Source organism: Ursus maritimus, unplaced genomic scaffold (assembly GCF_017311325.1).
Source record: "Ursus maritimus isolate PB19 unplaced genomic scaffold, ASM1731132v1 scaffold_2, whole genome shotgun sequence".
Lineage (NCBI taxonomy): Eukaryota > Metazoa > Chordata > Mammalia > Carnivora > Ursidae > Ursus > Ursus maritimus.
The window spans coordinates 44,490,853-44,513,551 of record NW_024424452.1 but is presented as its reverse complement, the minus strand read 5'-3'; the positions used below and the strand labels follow the sequence as shown (position 1 = coordinate 44,513,551).

The window sequence follows — 22,699 nt, the reverse complement described above, 5'->3', positions numbered from 1 at the left end:
TTTTGTTCTGCTCACCTCTTAAATGTTAGGGCTGCCCCCAGGGTATTGTTCCCAGAGCCCGGCGCTTTCAGTCGGCCTGGGGCTCGAACAGGCTGGAGCCTTCTCCCACACCCGCAGTGTTGTGCTGCCCCCTACTGGAGCCAGCGAGAGGCCAGCCTGCAAGAGTAGCGGCCCCCTCTCTGGTCGGAGTGTTGTTACTCAAATGCTTCCCTGGGCAGCAACCCTTTTGAAGCCCTTTTGAAAACTCCCTGGAGGAGTCAGGGTCTGAATAAAGCTCACCCACAGTTTACTTCACTTCCTTCCTTTTCTCTTTCTCTGCCCTTGTGACTCTGCCTCTTCCTCCTCCTCCTCCTGCTTTCGGTTTATAATTTTCTTTAAAATCTTCCCTAGCTAACTCCATTGCAACTTAGCTCCTTCTACTCCTGTCTTCTCTTCTAGTCCAAAGATTTTCGGTAGCCCTCGTTGGGGGCAGCGCTGAAGACTGGGGTGGATTGAGCTGAACCTTGGTCTGACTCTGAGATTCAGTTCTAAAGCGCAGGCAATAATGCCTGCCCTTCTCTCCTCACTGGGCTCCGACGTGTTCCAGTGAATGCGAGGTCCTGTGCAGTTTACGGCACTGAGCTGACTCAGTTTCCCCATGCCCATTTTTGGGGAAGGGTAAGTACTTCTATCACAGGAGTTCACAAATTGAGGAGAGCAATGTTTGTATTGGGCTTCTCTATGTTGAATCAGAAATGTCTCCAATTAAAAAACAGCTACAAATACGCTGTATTAGGGACCATGGCTTGCCTTATGGGTTCCCAAAGTGACTTAGGTGGGCAAATAATTCATTTAGATTCAAGAGGGATGGGCCTGAAATTTCTTAGACCACAAGCCAGGGAAATCCATTCTTTTGGGCCAAGTAATCTTGCTTTTTCTGCTAATGTTCAGTGGGTAGGCCGTGACTTTATCATAAAGGAGGAGGAGACCGAGGGTGGGACTAGGGCATGGGAGATGTGATTGCCTAGATTTTCTGCTAAATGACACTTACATATGACCCTCTCATGACTTCGGGTTGGCTCAGGCCAGAATTCCCCTGCAGGTTTTATGGGGTACCTACTAATTTTAACTTCTGAATTAATCAGGGTGACTCCTGCCTGGGAAACCAAAACCAGATATTCTCTCACAGGGGATTTGAATCTTTTCTTTTCTCTTCTTTTGGTCTTTAATTTTTCCTGAGCACTGAGCCCTCTGAGAATCCGCTAGAAGCTATGCATCCTCTCTCCAGAAAACAGAACCAAATTCACATTCAAACAAAATAGCTAATTTCATTTTGCTTCCGTGGTGCCCTCAGATACGGGGGCTTCCTGTTTCTGAGCTCCACCCATGAACTGCTGAGTGTCGAAAAGGTCAACAACTCTTTCTCTAACTTTGGGCCGTGATTTCAAGGGCTCTGGAGCCCTCGCTCTCTCTCTAGCCTGGTTCTGGCCTGTCTCCAGCGCTCCTGGGAAGTAACATGTGCTTCCAAAGGTGGTGTCTGGCTCTGGAACTTCTATTCCTGCTTCATTTGCTCCTGGCAACCAGCACTCAAGGTACTTTACACAAGTTGTGTGCCTGTGACTGTGTATTGAAGGCACGGGTGAGACGGGGAAGGGGGAATAGGGTGAGGCTGAGTCCTGAACGTGGAGCGTGCTCTCCAGACAGCAGACACTTCTATGCTGCTAGGAGGGCTGTGGCGCGTTGGGGAATCTTCCTGAGCCTTGGAGAATCAACCTCTCTCTTTTCCCAAGGGCTCATGACAAAAACAAGACCTGAGGGAGATGGGAAAGTAGGCCCCTCAGATTGTGTTCCACGCTTTGTGGTCTGGAAGATGTGTTGTTTTGTTTCGCATTTTAAATGAGAGGAAGCTCCCCTTGACAGCTGCCCCATTTTCTGCTCGGTACACTGTGCTCCCAGAGGCCTTCTTGACACCTCTGTCTATGCAAGGGGTTGTGTCCTGAACAAAGGTAAATGATGTTGTCGTTGTCCCAAAGAGAGATCTAAATTGTGGGAAAGAATGCTGGGAGAGGATTGCTTTCTCTAGGGTCTCTGAATGAGGGTCTGAGCAGAGACCCGAGGCGCCTCAATGTCAAAGGAGCCCCCAGCATCTAGTTGTTAAGCGTTAAGGGTCATTCCCCTGCCCTGGGCTGTTCGGTCCCCCTCATGTACCCAGGGACCGAGTTAACTTTCCTTTCTGTTACCGCCGGTCACCTTCCAGTACCTTTCTTCCCAGGTCAGCGGAGAAGGGGGAGTTCAGCTACTGCCTTTCTCACTATTTCCCCTAAGAGATACTCAGGTCTTTTTCATGTCAAAGGCTTTAGTGCTCACCACTATGGGGGAAAAAAAAGAGTAAAAATGAACAAGCACCGGGAACCAACACATGCTTAGCCACACCCTGTTGTCACTCCCGCAAGACTTCTCAGGGTGGCAGGACTTGGGATCTGGCTGATGGCTGTGTAGTCTAGAGACACCATGTCTTCAGGGCTTTCGTAGCTGTATGGGCTCCGTGGGGCTGACTCAACTCAGAACACTGATACGGCCCTGGGAGTGGGGGCTGATGGGACATATTAATCCAGCTTTTGGGAAAGATAGTGCTGCTAAGAGAACTGGAATATTTCAGGACTTTCTTAGCCACAAGGGCAACGTGTTTGAATCTCTTTGGCATAGATTATGTCCACAAATGATCATCTTATCCCCAGTTTGTAACTTCCCCTATTAATCATATCATTTACATTTAACTTTGCTGTTTGCCTTGAAGCAGGTGCTTTCTCTGTTACAGCTAAGTTTCTCCTTCTGCCCAAGATTCACTGCACCGTCCTCTCCCTCTGCCTCTTCTGTAGGCTTCCATTTTTATGTGACTTCCTTCTGTAAGCTTCCAGCTTGTGATCGGTGAGTTGCTTGTTCGATTATTTGTCTCCTCGAGAGGACATGAGGACAGAGACCATGTACAGTGCTGAAGTTAGCAGAGTGCCTGGAACATAGCCTGGGTGCAATAAATAATTGTTAAATATATGAATGAATGACTTCAAAGAACTTTCTTTTGGGCTGTATGTCTAGGTCTTCCCGGGAACAAAGTAGTTCTCTCCTCCCTGGTAAGGGATAGTTTTGTGGAAAAATTTGAGAAACATTTTTAAGTCTCCTCTGTCATCCCTCCTCAGGCTCGAGGAGGAAATTAGCTCTCTGATATCAAGTACCCTCCAGTGCTGGGCATCTTCCCCGTCTGCCCATAGCACTTAGCAGAGTGCAGCGGAAGCAGCATGCACTGGAATCAGAAGACCTTTGTTTTATCTGAGTTCCAAGCTATGGGATTTTCTACAAATCATAAAAGCTTTTTGGGCCTCTGCTTTCTCAGCTCTATAATGGGTATAATAATATGCTTCCCATTTTTTCAAGGGATTATTATGAGGATCAAATCAAATAAAGAATGTGGAATTGCTTTGCAAATGTAACGCACACAGTCTGAGACCGATAAGAGCCCAAAGTAAACTTCAGAGCCCACAGCTCTCTCTTTACCCCCAGATTTGAATTTTTAACTGCCTTTTACACATCTCCAGATTATCCAAACATAGGACCAAAATCTAATTCATCGTCTTTGTTCTGGCTATCTATTGCTGTGTAATAAGCCACCACAACTCTGCAGCTTAAAATAATAATCACTTATTTTGTGCACAAATGAGGGGGTGGGCTGTGCTCAGCACCTTGGGACGCCTCATGTAATATCATGGGGTACATCATGGTGGGGCTTAGGGTCGTCTCTGAGGTTTCTTCACTCGTGTGACTGGTGCCTAGGCTGAGTAATACTACAATAGCTGTATGTCTGATCTTCTAACATGGCCGCCAAACCTCCCGGGGTGAGTATCTTGAGAGAAGTAGGCAAACGCAACATGGTCTTTTCTAACCTCACTTTATGAGTCATACTTCTGCTGTCTTCTACTTACTGAGGCCATGACCAAGGGGAGGGTGTTCCTCTGCTGTTTGGTTTCTCAATAAATGACATCTCTATGTCCAATTTCCTTCTCAGTAAATGACATCTCTCTGTCCAATTACTGAAGCCAGAATTCTGGAAGCCATTCTCACCTCCTTTCTTTTCCTCACCTGTCATGTCCAATGAGTAAGTCCTATTACTTACACCTTCGAAAAGTCTCTCAAATATATCTAATTCCATTCACCTCTGCTGGCAGATCAAACTACCTATTCTCAATCAAGACATCATTTTCTCTCATCCAAAGACTACGATAGTTTCTTATCCTGCTTAAAAGCTCTTTTTTTTTTTTTAAACTCAGTTCTTCTCTCTGCCTAGTATTTACCATACTACCATTGGCATGAATTTTCTAAAGTGGTTATCTGTTTATTTTACTCTTCTTTTAAATACTCATCAGTGGTCACCATAGTGGACGAGAGTGACAGCAGACACTGAGCATAAGCTTGCACTAGGTCATGTGGCCACTTCCTCCCTTCCCCCAGTTGATGTTCTAATCAACTGCACTACTTCCACTTCCTTGAATGGATCTTGCTTTTGTGGTCTCTGAGCGCTTGATACTTTTCTTCTCCTCTAGTCTGAACATTGATTACTCCCAGTCCTCATCTTTTCCTGGCTAATTTCTACTTATACTAATTCCTATTTACACTTTCTATGGAAGCCACTCCTGATCCCTAAATTCAAGTGGTGTGTTCCCTTAGTATTCCATATTTTCCTTATCCTAACACTTATCACCAATAGTGGAATAATCTGATTAATTGTCTGTATCCACTAGAATGGAAGCTCCTTAAGGTAAGGAGCTGTGCCTCTTTCATTCTATGCGGGGTGCCTACCTCAGAATCTAGTCCATAGTAAGTGCTTATTCTACATTTATTAGGAGAGTGAATAAATGAATAAATTGATGTACATATGTATGTGTGTATGGATGGATGGATAGATGGAGGGAAGGAAAAAGGGAGGGAGGGAGGAAACTGTGAATCATTGTTTCAGTCAAGCTGGGATCTCAGCAAACAATTTGCCTCCTATTTCACTGAAAAAATGGGGACTGGAGATCATTAGGCAGAAAGCCTCTCAACTTGTTGCCAAACACCTCTAAACTACAAACTTCTTTACATCCCTAACTGTCTTTTCCTCCTTCTCTTTTCCCTCAAAGCATGAAGTGTCTCCCCTTCCAGGCAAGACCTGGGCCATTAACTCTGCTCTAAACTTCCTCTAGCCCAGTGCCATTGGTCACCTTCTTTCTCTTCCATGTCTCCCTCTCCTCTGGCTCCTTCCCTTGACCTATCATAGCTTGTCTTTTTCCTTCTTAAATACAACTAAAGAATAAAACCAAAAACCTCTTTCTACCTTCCATGTCCCTGTACACAATGCCCTGCCAGTTTCCCTCCCGTTCACATTGAAATGTCTAAAAAGAGTACTTTTGTTGTCTCCTCTCCCTCGCCTTCCATTGAGTTCTTGACCCATTGCAATCTGGCCTAGTAAACTCATTAGTCTTCTCATCTCAGGAAACAGTACTCTTGCCACCCATGAAAAGATCTGGGGTCCTGATATCTATTGCCAAATTACTTCCTTAAGATAGAAGGCAGTTCAAGATGGTAGCATAGTAGGATCTTGAACTCATCTCCTTCCATGGACACAAATCTACGACTACATAAGCAGAGCAACAAAAAGAAAAAAGAATTTTTAGAAAGTGAAGATAGCTTAAGGGACCCACGGAAAAATGTCAAGTGGAATAACATTTGCATCGTGGGGCTCCCAGTAGGAGAAGAGAGAGAGAAAGGGGCAGAACACTTCTTTGAAGAAATAATGACTGAAAACTTTTCTAACCTGGGAAAGGAAACACACATCAGATCCAGGAATTAAAGAGATTTCCAAATAAGATAAACATAGAAAGACTCACAACAAGACATTAACATGTCAAAAGTTAAAGAGAGAATCCTAAACCCAGCAAGAAAAAAACAAACAACTAGTTACATACAAGGGAACACCCATAGAGCTATCAGCAGATTTCTCAGTGGAAACTTGCATGCCAGGAGGGAGTGGCATAATCAAAGCACTGAAAGTAAGAAACTTCCAACCAAGAATACTCTACCCAACAAGATTACCATTCAGAATTGAAGGAGAGGTAAAGAGTTTTCCAACAAGCAAAAGCTAAAGGAGTACTCCTCCACTAAACCAGTCCTAAAAGAAATGTTAAAGGGACTTCTTTAAGCTGAAGAAAACATATGAAAGTAAAAGTCTCCTGGTAAAGGTAAATATATAGTAAAAGTAGTGGAATAATCAATTACAAAGTTACTATGAAGGTTAGAAAAGTAGTAAAAACATAACTGTAACTGCAATAACTGCAATAATGAGTTAAGAGATGCACAAAATAAAAAGACGTAAAATGTGATATCAACAACATAAAATGTGGTAGAGGGAAGTAAAACTGCAGGGTCTTAGAATGCATTCAAACTTAACTTGCTAGCCACTTAAAGTAGACCGATATATATATTGCCTGTCATATGTGAGCCTCATGGTTAACCACAATGCAAAAATCTATAATAGATCCACAAAAGATGGTGAGAAGGGAATCTAAGCATAACACTACAGAAAGTCATCAAACTAGACTTATCGTGGTGACCGTTTTACAATGTATACAGACGTCGAATTATTATGGTGTACGCCTGAAACTGCTATAATGTATGTCCATTATACTTCAGTTTTAAAAATTACTTCCTTAAAAGGTTGTACAAGTTGGTTAAATGGTTGCTCTCAGCAGAGGGCTCTTGGTAACTCCATATTAGTATCTTTAAAACTCACGTCTTTTCTTCCTTAGTGGTTTTAGAAGCCATGTGACTTGATTTTAGAGTGATGAGAACTTCCTCTTCAGTACCTCTTTCACTTTCCTGGGTAGACTCTTTGGTATGAAATGATCTCTTTCTTTGATCTGTTTCCCTCCTTGCCCATTTCAGTTTTGCTTTTCTACAGACAGGAAACATGGCTAGGCACAGGAAAAACTGCTTTATTTTTTATTGTAAACTGCACGTAAACACAGTAACTTTATCCCATGCGTGCGGACACATAACTGAATACTTCTTCCTGTTAGAATTAACTTTCTTTGCAGTTACTTCTCCTGCCTTCGAACATAAGCAATTGTTAGGAAGGCAAATCAAGATGTTGTCCATTTACTTCAAAAATGAAAAAAAAAACCCATAAATATATTATAGATAAGAAAGATATCAATTTATCTGAATTTAGTAGACAATTAGCAGACTAAACCACCATCTTGATAGCCCAAATTGTATTACTTCATTTCTGCATTAATTTTGCGATCTATATTTGTAAAATTAATACATACTTTTTCTTAAACTTGTGAATGAATTATAGAATTATTTCAGAAGATGACAATATCTTTTATCCCTTTTTAAACGGTCAGACAAGCATTCTTTCTACTGCTTCTATCTTCAGGTTTATGTTGCTTTTCCAGGCTACCCTTTCATTAGATAATTCAAAACAAAATTCTTTCTTCCATTTTCTGTTTTCAAGCTCGACCTCCGCCCTTCTGAGGCTGCCGGGTTGGTATTGCAGGGTTTAATTGCTTTGCATTGACTTTCGATATCTGAAAACTTGAATGCCATAGTCAACACATTTTTATGTTGTTGGGTTTTTTTTGAGACTTCCTGGGCACCTCTTCCACTGCTCCTCTGCTTGCTTTGTCCAGTCATCTTTTATTCGTTTATTATTGATTTTATTCATTTACCATTATCAGGATCCAGCCATTACACAGGGTTCCACAGGGCAGTTTGGGCACATATTTATATTTAAGAAACACAGTTCAGGGGCGCCTGGGTGGCACAGCGGTTAAGCGTCTGCCTTCGGCTCAGGGCGTGATCCCGGCGTTCTGGGATCGAGCCCCACATCAGGCTCCTCCGCTATGAGCCTGCTTCTTCCTCTCCCACTCCCCCTGCTTGTGTTCCCTCTCTCGCTGGCTGTCTCTATCTCTGTCGAATAAATAAATAAAATCTTAAAAAAAAGAAAAAAAAAAGAAAAAAAAAGAAACACAGTTCATTGGTCACAAGTAACTAAATAGTAACTCAATTTTCTACTTACAGTCTTTCAAAAGATGTTAAAGGAAATCCAATATATAAACTACAGCAACACTTCCTACACCCACCTTTCCTGTCCTCTTCTCAAGTCCTCTCAAACCATCCCATCCATCTGCTACCCAGACAGTCTTACTCTTTTGAACCCCAATTTGCTAACACCCCTATTTCCTAAACCAGCTTGAGTGGCCTTGGTATTTGCTTATTTCTTCCTTTCCTTCCTGTCGCATCAGTCCAAACTGGTCTTAAGAAGTAAACAAGAGGGAGAAGCTGAGTGGAAAGTAAAAATATGAAAAACCTTTTTGGCTAGCAGGAGGTCATGAAAAGAAGAAGACTGGGAGCACTTACATATACATTTTGTCACTGTCATCCATTCATTCATCGTCTACTAAATCCTAAATGTCAATCGAGTATTGTGGGGACTCAAAATTGAGCAAGATGTTGTCTTTGCCTTTGAGAAAGCTTACAAAATTAGTGGCTAGGTGTCTGCTGTAGTTTCTCCCTGCCCCTCACGCTGAATTCTGAAGTTCTTCTGAGCATCTTGGGAATACCCTTGCCAAACATGACCTCTCTGTCCTTATAAAGCAGACTCCGTTCTCACAAGGAGAAAGGATGCAGGGTATAACTGGTCCTGGATCATAAGTCTATGTGCTGTGTATTCTTCATTCTTTCTCATTGCATGCATCCTTCTTTCTCCAGCCCCAAGGAAGCTTTAGGGAAGTTGTCTGTTCTGATAGAGATGCTGGGACCTCTTTCTCATCACCACATGTCCTAGGCCAGTGACCTGGTTTTGTGTTATCTCTTGTGCATACTGACATCCTTTAGTTTTAGACCAGTAGACTACAAGTGAAAGCTGATTCAGGAGCTGCTACATTTTTTTGGATTTTAGGCCCCTTGTTTCACATTCTTCAGTCTTTCAGATTCATATATGAACATCCATTTCTAAAAAATATATCATTAGTGTAGTCCTTATTTTACCACTGTTTTGGTATAACAAAATGAGTTCAACGGCAGTTGTTAAACATCTTAACTTAGGCATAGCACTAGGTGTTATGGATACAGACAATAATGTAGGCAATAATAAAACAATACATGACATTTATTGAATGCTTACTAATCTTCCAAGTATTATTCTAAGCTAAACTTTACTTGTATTGATTATTTGTATTAAGTTATATTCTAAACGTTTTATTAATGTAACTCTGTATTAGAGTTCTTCAGAGAAACAGAGTAAATAGTCTATATATAAATATATAGAAACAGGTTTATTATGAGGGATTGTCTCATGCAATTATGGAAGCATAACCCATATTGTGTACTTCTCTGTATGGAGAAGTCCCAAACCTGCCATCTACAAGCTGGTGGCACAGGGAAGCCAATAGTGGAGTTCCAGTCCAAATCTGCAGGCCTGAGAACCAGGAGACCCAAGGGTGTAAGTCCCTTCCAAGTCCAAGGCCCAAGAACCAAGAACACTAATGTCCAAGGGTAGGTGAAGATGGATGTCCCAGCTTAAGCAAAGAGTAAATCTGTCCTTCCTCTGCCATTTTTGTTCTTTTTGGGCCCTCAATGGATTCTGGTGTCCACCACATTGGTAAGGGTGATCCTCTTTACTCAGTTTACCAATTCAAAAGCTAATTTCTTCCAGAAACATTCTCACAGACACATCCAGAAATAATGTTTTACCAGCTATCTGGGCAACCCTTAGCCCAGTCGAGTTGACACATAGACTTAACCATTACAAACTCTATGAGATAATAACTAAAACAAAGACAGAGAGGTTAGGTCACATGCTCAAGGTTACATGGCTAGCAAGTGGTAGAGCCAGGATTTGAACCGAAGCAGTCTGATTTCAGAACCCATGCTCTGAACTATCACACTATAATGGAAAATGAATAGACTCATAGGACTCATTTCTTGTCTTTAGGAAGCTTATAGTCTGGTGATAGAAGCAGGTAGGAGACATACACAGATCATTTCAGTATAACAGGGTTGCTAAGATACAGACACGCACAGGATGTTGTATCTTTCCTTCCTCTCTTCTTCACTACCTATGTGTACTGATTCCCAAAAGATCGTTCTGGTGGTTGGCTATCACTTCTTACTGAGAAATAAAGAGGGGGTTCATTGTGAGTTGTGCTATCTTCCTGAGCATATGTCTGACACTTACTGGCGAGTCTGCCAAAGATGACTTAGGCCGGTAGTTCTCAGCCAGAATTGGGGGTGGGATATGGGCCATATCTGGAGACATTTTGATTGTCACATCTGGAGAAGTGCTACTGGTCTCTAATGGGCAGAGGCCAGGAATGCTGCTGAAAATCCTACAATGTACAAGGACAGCTCCCACAACAGAGAACTACCTGGCCTAAAATGTCAATAGTGCCAACCTTGATGGGGCGCCTGGGTGGCACAGCGGTCAAGCGTCTGCCTTCGGCTCAGGGCGTGATCCCGGCGTTATGGGATCGAGCCCCACGTCAGGCTCCTCCACTGGGAGCCTGTTTCTTCCTCTCCCACTCCCCCTGCTTGTGCTCCCTCTCTCGCTGGCTGTCTCTCTCTCTGTCGAATAAATAAATAAGATCTTTAAAAAAAAAATAGTGCCAACCTTGAAAAACACTGATCTAGGCTGTCGATTGTCACTACTTCTATTAACTCACATGGAAAACAAGTCTAGAATATATGTCTGGTGGTTTTAAAATCCTGAAGAGAATGTCGTGCTGGGCTGCATGCTCCAAGAGGCTAGAGCCCCCGTCTGCCCTGCAGATGCCAGAGCCTCGCCTCACGCGGTGCCAGGCACATAGTGGTTCTTCAAAGACCGTTACTGGCACCGAATTGATTACGTCACAGAGATGACAATGTGTGGAGTGGGCCAATCAGAAGCACTGTGACAATGAAAGTGTGAGTATGTCTGAGTGAGCACTAGGCAGAGACGGATAGCAGGAAGGATTAATAAATAGAAACTTGAAAGCCCTGGGGACACAGGCATTTTCAATCTTTTTTTTTTCTTTCTATTCCTTTTCAATCTTTTATCGGTTGAAGAGAATTCTTTTGGAAATGCCGGATTTGTGGAACGTGAACAGCCGGGTGTACATATGATGTTGAACAATATGACTGAGGTTTTGCGTGACAGTAGGTGAGGCCAGAGTAATATAGGTCATATTTCTTTTTTCCTCTACTGGTAGCTTCTTTCTATGGTTCTTTCTCAGCCTATATATAGATACCTAACTCTATCCGCCTCCCTTGTTCTTCTCCCTCCACAAAGCGTCAACACACCTCCCTTCACCTTGCATCTTCCTTGCTGCCATCTTTTCTTTTCCTTGCCTTAACCAAACAAGGTTTGGGCACCCTCGTGAGAAAAGAACAGAACAGCAACACAAATAGGAACAAAAGTGAATTTAGTTAGAATGAGAAAAGAAACCGCAATGTAGCACAAATTTTAAAAAGCTGAGAAATACTACAAAAATTACAAATGCCAGGAAAATAGCCTACTATTTTTATTCCTGCAATGCCTTCATGCTTCTCTAATACTTTGCCGCTGAATAGCTCTGGTGCCCATTCACTTCAAACTTTGCTCCTTCTCTGCTTCCTGCTCACTGCTAGAGAAGTAGACTGAAGCGACAGGGAGCGCAAGCCCGGACAGAGGACGCGACTTGTCATCATTTTATTTGAAAAGCTACTGGTACCAGCGCAAGGGAGAGAGTCGGGGCCGGCGTCAGTGTCCTTTTTCTTCATCCTCTGGGGCAGAACTAGAAGGATTATCAGCAACATGCCCTATCCCCATACCCACCCTCAAGCTCCAACTTCCACTGAATTCCTGATCAGAGGCCAGGCCGTCTGGTGAAGACCATACTTACTGGTTCCAAGCAGAAACCTCTTCTCTCTTCTGTCCCATCAGCTCAGGCAGACGCTCTGGCTGCTGGGCCCCTCTGCCCTCTCTAAGATGGCTCTCACTCTCATTGACAGGTTGTTCGAAATATCAGGTGACCGCCATCTCTGGCAGCAACGTGAGTCTGCAAATCTCCAATTTGTCTACCAACTACGAACAACTCACCTGGCTTTACAGTGTCCATCAGAAGATTCTAGAATGGGAGTTGAACAAGATTAACTTATTCAATTCTAAGTTTAAGAACAGGGTCAGTCTTAATGGAAACCAAGCACTGTCCATTGTTAATGTCCAGAAAGAGGACAGCAGCACCTACATCCTCAGAGTGTTGAAGGAGTCTGGGAAAGAGGAGGAGTGGCATATCTCACTGGAGGTGTTTGGTGAGTTTGGGGAATCCCCCTCCAGGGCCCCGGATGGACCGCTGGGAGGTTTCCTAGGGTTCATGGGGGCTCTCTCTGGGAGGAGCACAGAAAAACCTCAGGACAGGCTTCATTCATTTCTCCTGGAGCCATTTCCTCTGGGGAGTGAGCCGGGGTCAGCTGAACTCAAATTGATAGCCTTGGGACATTTAAAAGTTCTTCTGACCTTAGTGAGTCTGAGATGTGAAGAGCAGGAAAACCGTAGAAATTATTTCCTCTCTATTCTTTTCATGCTCTCCTGTGGTCAATGCAAAGCAGTTCTGAGCTGATCTTAATAATATACCTGAACACAGACTTCATCAGCCTTAAGGAAAAAGTTACAAGAGACACAGGATGGGGCAGGAGCTGTTAGAGGAGGTCTTTTATTTTTCAAAATGGATGGGACAAAAACTTCCACTCATAGCTCTAGCCTAATCGGTATGTGTGGAATAAGGACTAGGATATTATACTTGAAATCAGACAGACCTGGGTTAAAAACCTTGGTTGCTAGCTCACTTCCTAGCTGTGTGACCTTGGAGAAAGATCTTAACATCTCTGTGCCCATATTAGGTAAGTTTCATTTGGTGGCAAGTAACAGAAGCCAGTTCGATGTAAATTTAGCAAAAAAAAAAAAAAAGAAAGAATAGAAAAAAGAGTCTATTAAAGAAACTAGAACTATTGAAAGCAATTCAAGGAACCGAGAAGAGTTAGGAAGGGCTGAACAGGAGGAACAAGGAGAACCAGGGCCACCCCAGAGTCCCCAGCCTCAGGAGTCCGTGGACTGTGCCTCTTTTGATCCCGGCCACATACATGACTTGACCTCTCAAAGCCTAGACTTTTGTAACTCCTGGTTTAAATCCCAGAATTTAAAGAGAAATTTAAAGAGAGAAACTGATCAAGCCAACTTGGTTCTGGTACGTGTATTGATTGAAATATTTATGGCCCAAAGGGTCAGATTTTAAGGCAGAAACATGGTTCCTGGGGAGGCCTCGATGGTGCTGAGGTCGGCAAAAATTAAAGAAGCGGGGTGGGCAGACATCCAAGACAGGTGTCTATCTGAGAGCCTCAGGGCCCTCATATTATGAAGATAATTATATCTTCCTTTTAGGGTGTTAATGAGGATCAAAGTAGATAATAGGAGTGAAACATCAAACATGAAAACAAGGGTTTTTTCCCGAACCTTTTATCATGCAGTTTCCTTCTACCAGATAATTACCAAAAATACAAATACAAAATCTCTAGGAAATACTCAGAATATATCTGTCATCTTTCTTCCCCAAAACAGTGTAAATGAAGAGCGTATATACAACCCCCCAACTCAGGGGTTCCTGTTCTAAGAGGCTGGAGCCTCTTCTCACGAACTTCCTCCAAGTCACATGGCCTGAAAATTCGGGAGGTGCTGGGAACAGGAAAAGATTCAAAGTCTCTTACGGGGTGTTAAGAAAAGCCCAAATTTGTATCATTTACCAATCTGTGTGGTAAATACTCCCACCACAGCCATCTCCAATTTACGAATCGTTTCACAATCGGCTTGCAACATTTCTGAATATTTTAAATTCCACAAGCTGGTGTGACGAGGTAAGTACACCTGCCTGGACGTAAGACCCTCAGGATGGGATTAGCAGAAAGCTGGTCTTTCAGCACCACCCCTGAATTTCTGATGGCTCCAAGACTACCCCGGCTGGCTCAATGACCCCCACCCACAAAGCACCCAGTGCGTGCTGCTCCCCGTGTGAAATGTGGAAGATGTAAGACAAGAGGCTAGACCACAGGAAGTGGCGAAAAATAGTATGAAAATTGCTCAGTTCGAGCATGCAGGGGGAAGTCCAGCAGTCTCAGGGGGTTTCACATAGGAGGTGGGTCTAGAGTTCAGGAAGCCAGGCAGACAGAGCTCCCATTGCCCCTACACACTTGCAGCCAGAGGCAAGCTCTGATCTGGTCAATTCTTGGCACCTTTAATCCTTTGGCAACCAGAGCAGCACTGATTGTGCGGGTGTTTTACCCATGGCCAGAATGAAAAGGCCCAGAGGGTTTCAGAAAAGGTGACCCTGGCAGAGGAAGGAGCCGATGCTGGGATTACCTTTCATCCCATCTGGTGGCAGGATGCCCGCGGTGATGATAAGGTGACCTCCGACATGCAGAGGAAACACTTGCATCCTGCAAGAAGTACTTCCCCATGGACAATGCCATTTTATCTCACTACCATTGGGCTACGAGGTACAGTCAGTTTACCCATGAGCAGGAGGTTCAAGGGGTTAATTATCTTGATTATGTCACTCCGTGAGAGCCAAGGCCAAGACCCAGGCAGGTTTCACTCCAGTTTCTTCAACTCCGGAGACATTAGGGGCTTGGGGGACCCCTCAATAAATTTAGATTACTATCCCCAACATTGTGGGTCTTGTACTTTCCACACCCCGGAGTACACCTATCTATACCCTTCCAGAATAACTCATGCCTGTGGTGGCCACATTTACCTTGGTTCCCTGTCATGCCAGTCATCCAAAGTGACTGTTCTGTCCTTTGTACCTCATAACTGTTCCATCCACCCATCCTTTCATCAGATACTTACAAATTCCGATGTGCTATGCACTGTTCTAAACCCCGAGGTTGCAAAGTTAACAGACACAGTGCTGTTCATCGTGGCTCAGGTGTGCTGGGGGTTCCAGGAGGCTCTTCTCCGTAGCTCTTCCAGAATCCAGGAGAGGGCTCTGCCGTGTGCAGGGTAGTACCTCTTCCCCCAGGACTCTTGCTGAATCTGAACCCAGAGCTCTTGATGGACATGCGGACCATGGTGCCAACTGGGCCGGTGCTGGAGAAGGAGCCTCATGTGGCTCAGACAGTTGGGATACCAAGTCCGACCCTGGGAGATCTTTGCTGCTCTTTCTGGCCCGCGCAGATAGTCATAACCCCACTTTGTTTCTGGGTGCATGGCTCCCCCTCCTGGATCCATTTTAGCTTCACCCGCAAGGAGTAGCCCTTCCAGTCTGAACCTCCAGACGTCAAAGCTGCTCACTGGCTCCCCCTGTAGGGAGCCTTCTCCATGACACCACTTTCTGCCGCACTCAGTGTCCCTCCCTAACTCCGTTTGTATTTTGTTGGCTCAAGGTTCAAAGCATAACTGCCTCATAAATGCACAAACCCATTGTCTCATCTTACGACATCCTCCTCATCTTCAGATCCTGTACCTCAACCTAACATAGAAATCCAGAAGAAACAGGAAGTGAACAATTTCTGTCATCTGCAGCTGTCATGTAAGATCCCGGACCAGTCCATAACCTACACCTGGTACGGGAACTCAAGAGTCTTAGCAAAAGGGCCCCAGAGTTTTATGCTCGAAGTCACCGTTAATTCAGAAAACCACTCCACGTCTTACACCTGCGAAGTCAGCAATCCCGTGAGCAGCAAGAATGACACTGTCTATTTCACCTTACCTTGTCAACTAGGTAAGAAATACTCCTGGGGGTGGGGCGGTGGGCATAGGGTAACTAGCTTTCTTTTGGATGAAGTGAAGAAGGATGTGGGGATCCTATTCGGCCTCCCGCTCGGATGGAGGATCCCAAAGGCATCCGAGAGACCCGAGAGACCCGGGTTCTGCAGCGGGACCCGCCACCATCTCTCAGCAAGCTCACCTGGTGTTTGCGGAGCTCACTGTGTTCGCCTGCAAAGGGTGGCTGGCGCTCCCACCCCGCTCGGACAGTGCACGGTCCTGGAGTCCGAGGCCCGGGGAATTGTAGGACAATCGGAGCTGTCCCGGTGGAGCAGGGGAAAAGCCCAAGTGGGAGAGCGGAGCAGACGCAGTTGAACAGGCGCACGAAGGGGTTTCTGGCAGACGGCCTAAACCAGCAAAGGAAAGAAGGACAAGTAGATGAGCACAAGAAAGAACAAGTAGTGACAGGAGTGCGGGCCTCACCCTAAAGCAGAGACTCTCTGCTCTTTAGAAAGACAGAATCTGGGTTTCATGTTTCAGATTTCTCTGTCTCCTGGGAGGACCCACTCGCCTGAGCATGACTGCCGGCCCTCTGTCAGGCCTACACAGGACCTGTAGTGGGGTAGCCGGGATCAGGCACTAAGCTCACAGGTTTTAGAGTCAGGTACGTGGGCTTAATCCTGGGATTGTCACTTGATAGCTAAGCAAGCGGCTTGGCTTCTCCAAGTCATGTCCTTCTCCAGGTTGTATCCTTCTTAAACAACAGATGGAACAGTAATCCTTATGCTGCTATGAGGACTAAACGAGACAGTACCGACAGCTTACCTAGAACAGTGCCTGACAGGTCTCCAGTGGTACTTAAATTAGAACCAGTTTCTTCAACTCTGGAGACATTAGGGGTTTGGGGGACCCCTCAATAAATTTAGATTACTATCCCCAACATTGTGGGTCTTGTACTTTCCACACCCCGGAGTACACCTATCTATACCCTTCCAGAATAACTCATGCCTGTGGTGGCCACATTTACCTTGGTTCCCTGTCATGCCAGTCATCAGGGACCATGGCCTCCAGAGACACTGCTCTTTCACAGTCTCCCTGGACCCAGTCTACTGTCCCACCTTCGCTGATTCCTTCACCCCTGTTCCCACACACGGATTATGGAAACTGTACGCTCTTCTTTATTCTTCCCACTTGACCGGTCACACTTCTCCTAGTCTCTCCTGCCACCACAGACCCTATGTGACAGTTCAGTGTCTGACCGTGAGACCACCTTCATATGAACACCACATCCTGAGATCCAGAGCAAAGAAGAGTCACAGTCCCCATCCTTTATCAAAGAGGGTGACTGCTCACCTACAAAGGGGATGAAAACAATAATAAAGCCCCTTTTTTGGAAGGGCTAAACCAATACTGTCACTTCTTAGCCACCCAAATCATCCTAGAAAAGCACCCCTAATTTCCCTTCCCTACTGTATCACTCATTCCCTTTTTCTTTTTCTTTTCTGCTTTCTCTCCTGTCTTCTCCGCCCTCCCTTCTGTTCTTATTCCTTCTCTCCCCTTCCCTTCCTACCAGTCTTCCCCTTCCTTCTCTTTTCCCCTCTTCGTACAGATGGGATGTGGGGTGGAGAAATGGAGAGGGGAAGCAGTCCTTCCTTCCCTGAAGTCAAGGCACCTAAGCTTTTGGTTTTCTTGCTCTTTCAGCCAGATCCTCTGGAGTAGCTTGGATTGCAACATGGCTAATGGTCATGGTGCCCATCGTTCTTGGCCTCCTATGGACCCAAGACAAGCTCTTCTAACTCAAGAGTGAAACTTCAAGACAGCTGGGACTTGCCTTCATCAGCAACCATGCTGCTAATCAAGACAGGATCTCTGTCTACACGGGATGGCAGGAAGTGTGCTATTGAAGGGTCCACAAGGATTTTCAAATTAACTTTTTTTAAAACTACAGTTAATATTTTATTTTACATCTCCTCGTTCTTTTCCAACACACATACATAGACACACATAGGCCCGTATTCTTATTCGCCACCTGCACTGGTCTCCCCCCGTGCTCGAGCAGAGCCAGCTCTGGCCCAGTCTCTTTCTCTGTGCCGTCCCCTCCCTGACCCCAGCCTCCAGTCTCCCTCCTCTCCTCCACCATCTTCTCCCTTTCCAAATTCTGTCACCGCCTTTTCTATTCTCATCGTCTTCCCATCTCATTTCCCCATTCTTCTGGTCCACCTCCCCTGTGGATCATTTCTTCCATTACTTCTGCTCTTCACCCAGTCATTTCTGCCCCTGATGTCCCACCTGCCCACGAGGGTCTGCACAGGCCCTGATAGGCCATGCCTTGCTTGATTTCTTCCCAATAAAAGATGTGTTCTCACTATGCAATGTTTTCTTGTTTGAATAAATGATGTGACCATCAATGTCAAACTGTCAGACAATGTCTGCTCCATTGGCCCGGACAAACGGGATACAAAGGGGAAGAGCCTGGGGCCATAGGTTACTACGTGTTGGTGTGTCTGACGATTTAATCTGTGTTGTCTTTGACTTTTGCTGCCACATCCATGCCAAATCTCCTGGGGTTCCAGCTCCCCTTCCTCAAGTCCCGGCCTCCTCCCTGAGGAGCGTGCTCTTTAGGTTTCCTGGGAATATGGGGTCAGGCTTACCCCTCAGGAGTGAGCATGCAGCTTTGCCACATAAAAAGAGTCCCTCCCAAGGCTTTCCTGGGGAGCCAGGAAACTCTTCAAGTTTATGGGCAACTCTTCAAGTCCTACCTGTGTCACAGGATCTAATAAACTGTCAAATGGACAAAATGCTCTGGCTAAGGTCTCCCATGACAGGAAGGTAGGAGCCCCCAGGCCCAGCCCTGACAGAACACCTGGGGTCTCTGCTGTGTGTTCCTCTCCTCCAAGGCTTTCATGGGCCTGGAGTTGAGAGGGCCACTCAAGGATGTGTTCCCCCTTCAGGGTACTGTCCCACCACAGATCACTATTCCTCTACATGAAACCAGCCTTCCCTGCCATCCAGCCCTTCTCTGTGCCCGAACATGCTGTGTGCTCACCAAACTCTCTCATTTTCCTCCTGGGCCGTCCTGGTCAATTTTATGTGTCAACCTGACTGGGCGCAGAGGTGACCAGATGTTTGGTCCAACATTATTCTGTGTGCGTCTGGGATGGTTTTCTGGATAAGATTAACATTTGAATCAGTAGCCTGAGTAAAGCAGATTATCCTCCCTAATGTGTGTGGGCCTCGTCCAATCAGGTGAAGGTGTGAATAGGCTCACCCTCCCACAAGTATGGAGGAATTCCTTCTGCCTGACTGCTTTTGACCTGGGACATTTGGATTTTTTTTCCCATCCTTCAGATGCCATCAGCAGTCCTGGGTCTCCAGTCTGATGACTCAGACCTTGGGATTTGTCAGCCTCCATAATTGCATGAGCCAATGCCTTATAATAAATCCGTGTGTGTGTGTGTGTGTGTGTGTGTGTGTGTAGCTCTTATTGGTCTGTTTCTCTGGAGAACCCTAATACATGGGCCAATAGAAAAGCTACCTTTCTCAGCTCTTTTTCCATGTAGTTGGGGCCATGCGACTGGTTTTAGCCAATAGAAAATGGATGGAATTGATGTGACAGGAAGTGAGGGACTCTAAGAAGTGGAGCCACGTCATGCAAGGGGCCTGGGTCCAAGCCATTGCGTGGAAGGTGGCTGCCTGGTCTACACTGAACAAGCATAAGAAAGCTTGGTTTTTGTTTGTTACCACGAGATAGCCTGGACTCCCTAAGACTCCCACCATCCCCTTCAGTCCTGCCTGTGGTTCTATCCCAGCCTCACCTCTGATCGGCTCGCACCTTCCAATGGGACTGTCTAGGTCTCTTTTCTCTATGCAGTGTCCTTCCCTTTTCCCTCACTTTTTTTCATGGCAGAAGAGGTTTTCTTGAAGGGACATCCTCACACACACACATACATGCAAATGAAATCAAAGAGCATTTCTGGGGGAAAGGAATAAGAGGAAAGAAATGTCACTTTATATAAAAAATTAGAATAGTCCTTGGAGGCTAAGGAACAGGCACCCCTCTCCAGGCATCAGGTTTCGATTGGATCAAGTTACTTGAAGACCAGAGGCAAATACCGCCTTTGACAGCCCAGGTCACTGGCACCAACTGTTCCCTGCCTCTTTCCCTCAAGGCAGTGCCAGATACCTAATTTGTTGGACTTAGTGCAGAATGAAAATGTGGGGCCCCTTGTTCAAAAAGCAGGAAAAAAGTGCCATTCGATGTACTAAAATATAAAGTTTTTTCCTTCAGTCCTCAGCCTTTCTGTACTTGGGATGATTTTTTAAATTGTTATCTAATGTTCTAAGTAAAGGTAATTTAAAATTTAAATTATTTTTATGAATGTTATTGTTTATATTGTACAATGTTAGTTTTGAATGAAATACGAGAATATTTAATTTGTATGTGAAATCATCGAAATGACTCGATTCATATTTTGTAGCTTGTCCATGCATACGCATTTTGTTTTTTCTGGAACAGTAGAAATCATGCAATAAACTAACTTCACTTTTTATTTTACTTCTGGATGCACACACGTTTTCCCAACACTCTGTGGAAACCGGTGGCTTTCATGACACAATTCCTTTGAAGTCATGTTGAGTCTCTGTGAACTCCTGCAGACTGTGGATCCCCTGGATTCTGGATTCGGGGGCACCACGAGTGCTGCATCTGGACGAGGTGGCCGGAAGAGGACGGAAACGCATATACTGCATGCATTGCCTCCGCTCAGTGCACGCGCCGTTGTCCCAAAGGACTTCACTTAAAACACAGGTTGAAAGATGACGTGATTGAGAATTTCAAGATGGTGACAGCAGAGCACCAGTCCAGGGGCTCTGTGAACGTAGGGTCCTGTTTGAGTGGTTGGGCTATATGCTCATGCAGCTGGGTTTGCCTCAAGGATACCTGATACCTTACACCAAGACCATACCTTCTCTGGGAGTTCTAGTACAAGGACCAAGGCTTATTCTCATGGGTTCCCCAGTCCCTCATAGGCTTGTATACTTCAAACTTAGTGGGGTGATTATCAGTGAACTCAAGTGTTAAAAAAAAAAAAAAAGGCAAGGCCCCTGGGTGGCTCGGTGGGTTAGGTATCTGCCTTCACCTCAGGTCATGATCCTGGGGTCCTGGGATCAAGCCCGGTATCAGGCTCCCTGCTCAGCCTCTCCCCCCTGGCTTGTGCTCTCTATCAAATAAATAAAATCTCAAAAAAAAAAAAAAAAAAAAAGGAGAACAGGCACCCAAATGGAGTCACTTGTGCTAAGCCCATGTTGCCAAACCAATACTTGATACTTAATTACAGTTTCAATCTCTTCTAGGTTGAACTAGTCAATCTGGAATTACCAATTACCTCATTACTAGTGCTGTAATCTGCCTGACAGACCTCTGCTGTGACCTTGCCTGAAACGATCCACTCTTTGCTACTAACTTTTGTCCTGCTCTCTTCCGCCGATGAAAGTCTTTCATTTCCTATGGCTCTTCAGAGCTCCTCTCTATCTGCAGATGGGATGCTGCCTGACTCATGAATAAGGCCAATAAGAGCTTTAAAATATACTCAGTTGAATTTTTTTTTTTAAGATTTTATTTATTTATTGGACAGAGATAGAGACAGCCAGCGAGAGAGGGAACACAAGCAGGGGGAGTGGGAGAGGAAGAAGCAGGCTCACAGCAGAGGAGCCTGATGTGGGGCTCAATCCCATAACGCCGGGATCACGCCCTGAGCCGAAGGCAGATGTTTAACCGCTGTGCCACCCAGGCGCCCCTCAGTTGAATTTTTTAAAAAAAGATTTTGTTTATTTAGAGCCTGCATGAGCAGGGGGAGGGGCACAGGGAGAGGGAAAGAAAGAATCTCCGGCAGACTCCTCACTGAGCACAGGGTCCAATGAGGGGCTCAATCCCACAACCCCAAGGTCATGACCCTCCAAAATCAAGAGTTGGACGCCCAACCGACTGAGCCACTCAGGTGTATTAACGTGCCATTTGTCTTTGTGCAAAGAAGTTATTCCAGCATTTGCCCAAAGTTCTTACTGTGAACAGCCTCCTGTGAACGGAGTCTTGGGATGAAATCTTTGTGGTCCTCCTTCAGGCCACTCTGGTGAGCTCTGCAGCACTGCCCTCTGCTGGTACCACTGCAGCCAGTTTAAGTAAAACGTAAAGCTGGGGATGAGATCAATGCTATGAAAACTTTCACTTTAACTGCAGCAAGTCTGGGCATCTTGTTAAAATACAGACCCAGTCAGTAGGTCTGAAGTAAGGACTGAGATTCTGCATTTTAAGCAAGATTCTAGGACATACTGATGCCCTTGTCCACAGACCATTTTTTGAGCAGTAAGGCACAAGATGTCCCTGAGCTCCCTGGTTCTAGGCCTGTCCCAGAAACTTGGTTTTCTCCCACTTCCTGCCCTGCTGTGCTCCTGGACACCACACTCCTTCCCTTCTCAAGTTAAAATGTCCAGTGGTTCCTCCCTGGTTCCCACGATCCCCAGGTGCACCACTATGCCACCAGGGAACAACGTGTCCCAGAAAGCAGCACAAGGTGACACAGAAGGTTTGCAAGGCCAGGAGCTCCTGAGAAGTGAGAGAATGCAGCCTTCATATCTGGCCCTGGTAGTGGGACGCGGACCACTAAATTAGACCTGGACCCTTTGACCAATGAATTCATTCATTCCCCACCCACATTTCCCAAGCGCTGAGCCATGCTGGGTACTGGGAGCTGCTTAATGAGAGCTAACATTGACATCATCCATGTGCCTGGCTCTGTGCTGAGCAATTTACTTGAATGCTCTCTTTTAAGGAATGGGGATGGGTATTGGAAGAAGAAATCTTTCCCAACTTTTCATTAGGGATTTGGATTTAAGATTTTATTTATTTGAGAGAGAGAC

General features: G+C 45.2%; 1 protein-coding gene across 1 annotated transcript; it reads left to right on the top strand.

Moving 5' to 3' along the window:
• The first annotated feature begins 1,378 nt into the window (after nucleotides 1-1,378).
• CD48 (CD48 molecule) lies at nucleotides 1,379-18,152 on the top strand. The gene is made up of 4 exons (XM_008700681.2): nucleotides 1,379-1,571; nucleotides 12,040-12,339; nucleotides 15,534-15,800; nucleotides 17,486-18,152. Exons 1-4 carry the CDS (start codon nucleotides 1,496-1,498, stop codon nucleotides 17,578-17,580), a joined length of 738 nt encoding a protein of 245 aa, XP_008698903.1. The 5' UTR covers nucleotides 1,379-1,495; the 3' UTR covers nucleotides 17,581-18,152.
• The last annotated feature ends 4,547 nt before the right edge of the window (nucleotides 18,153-22,699 follow it).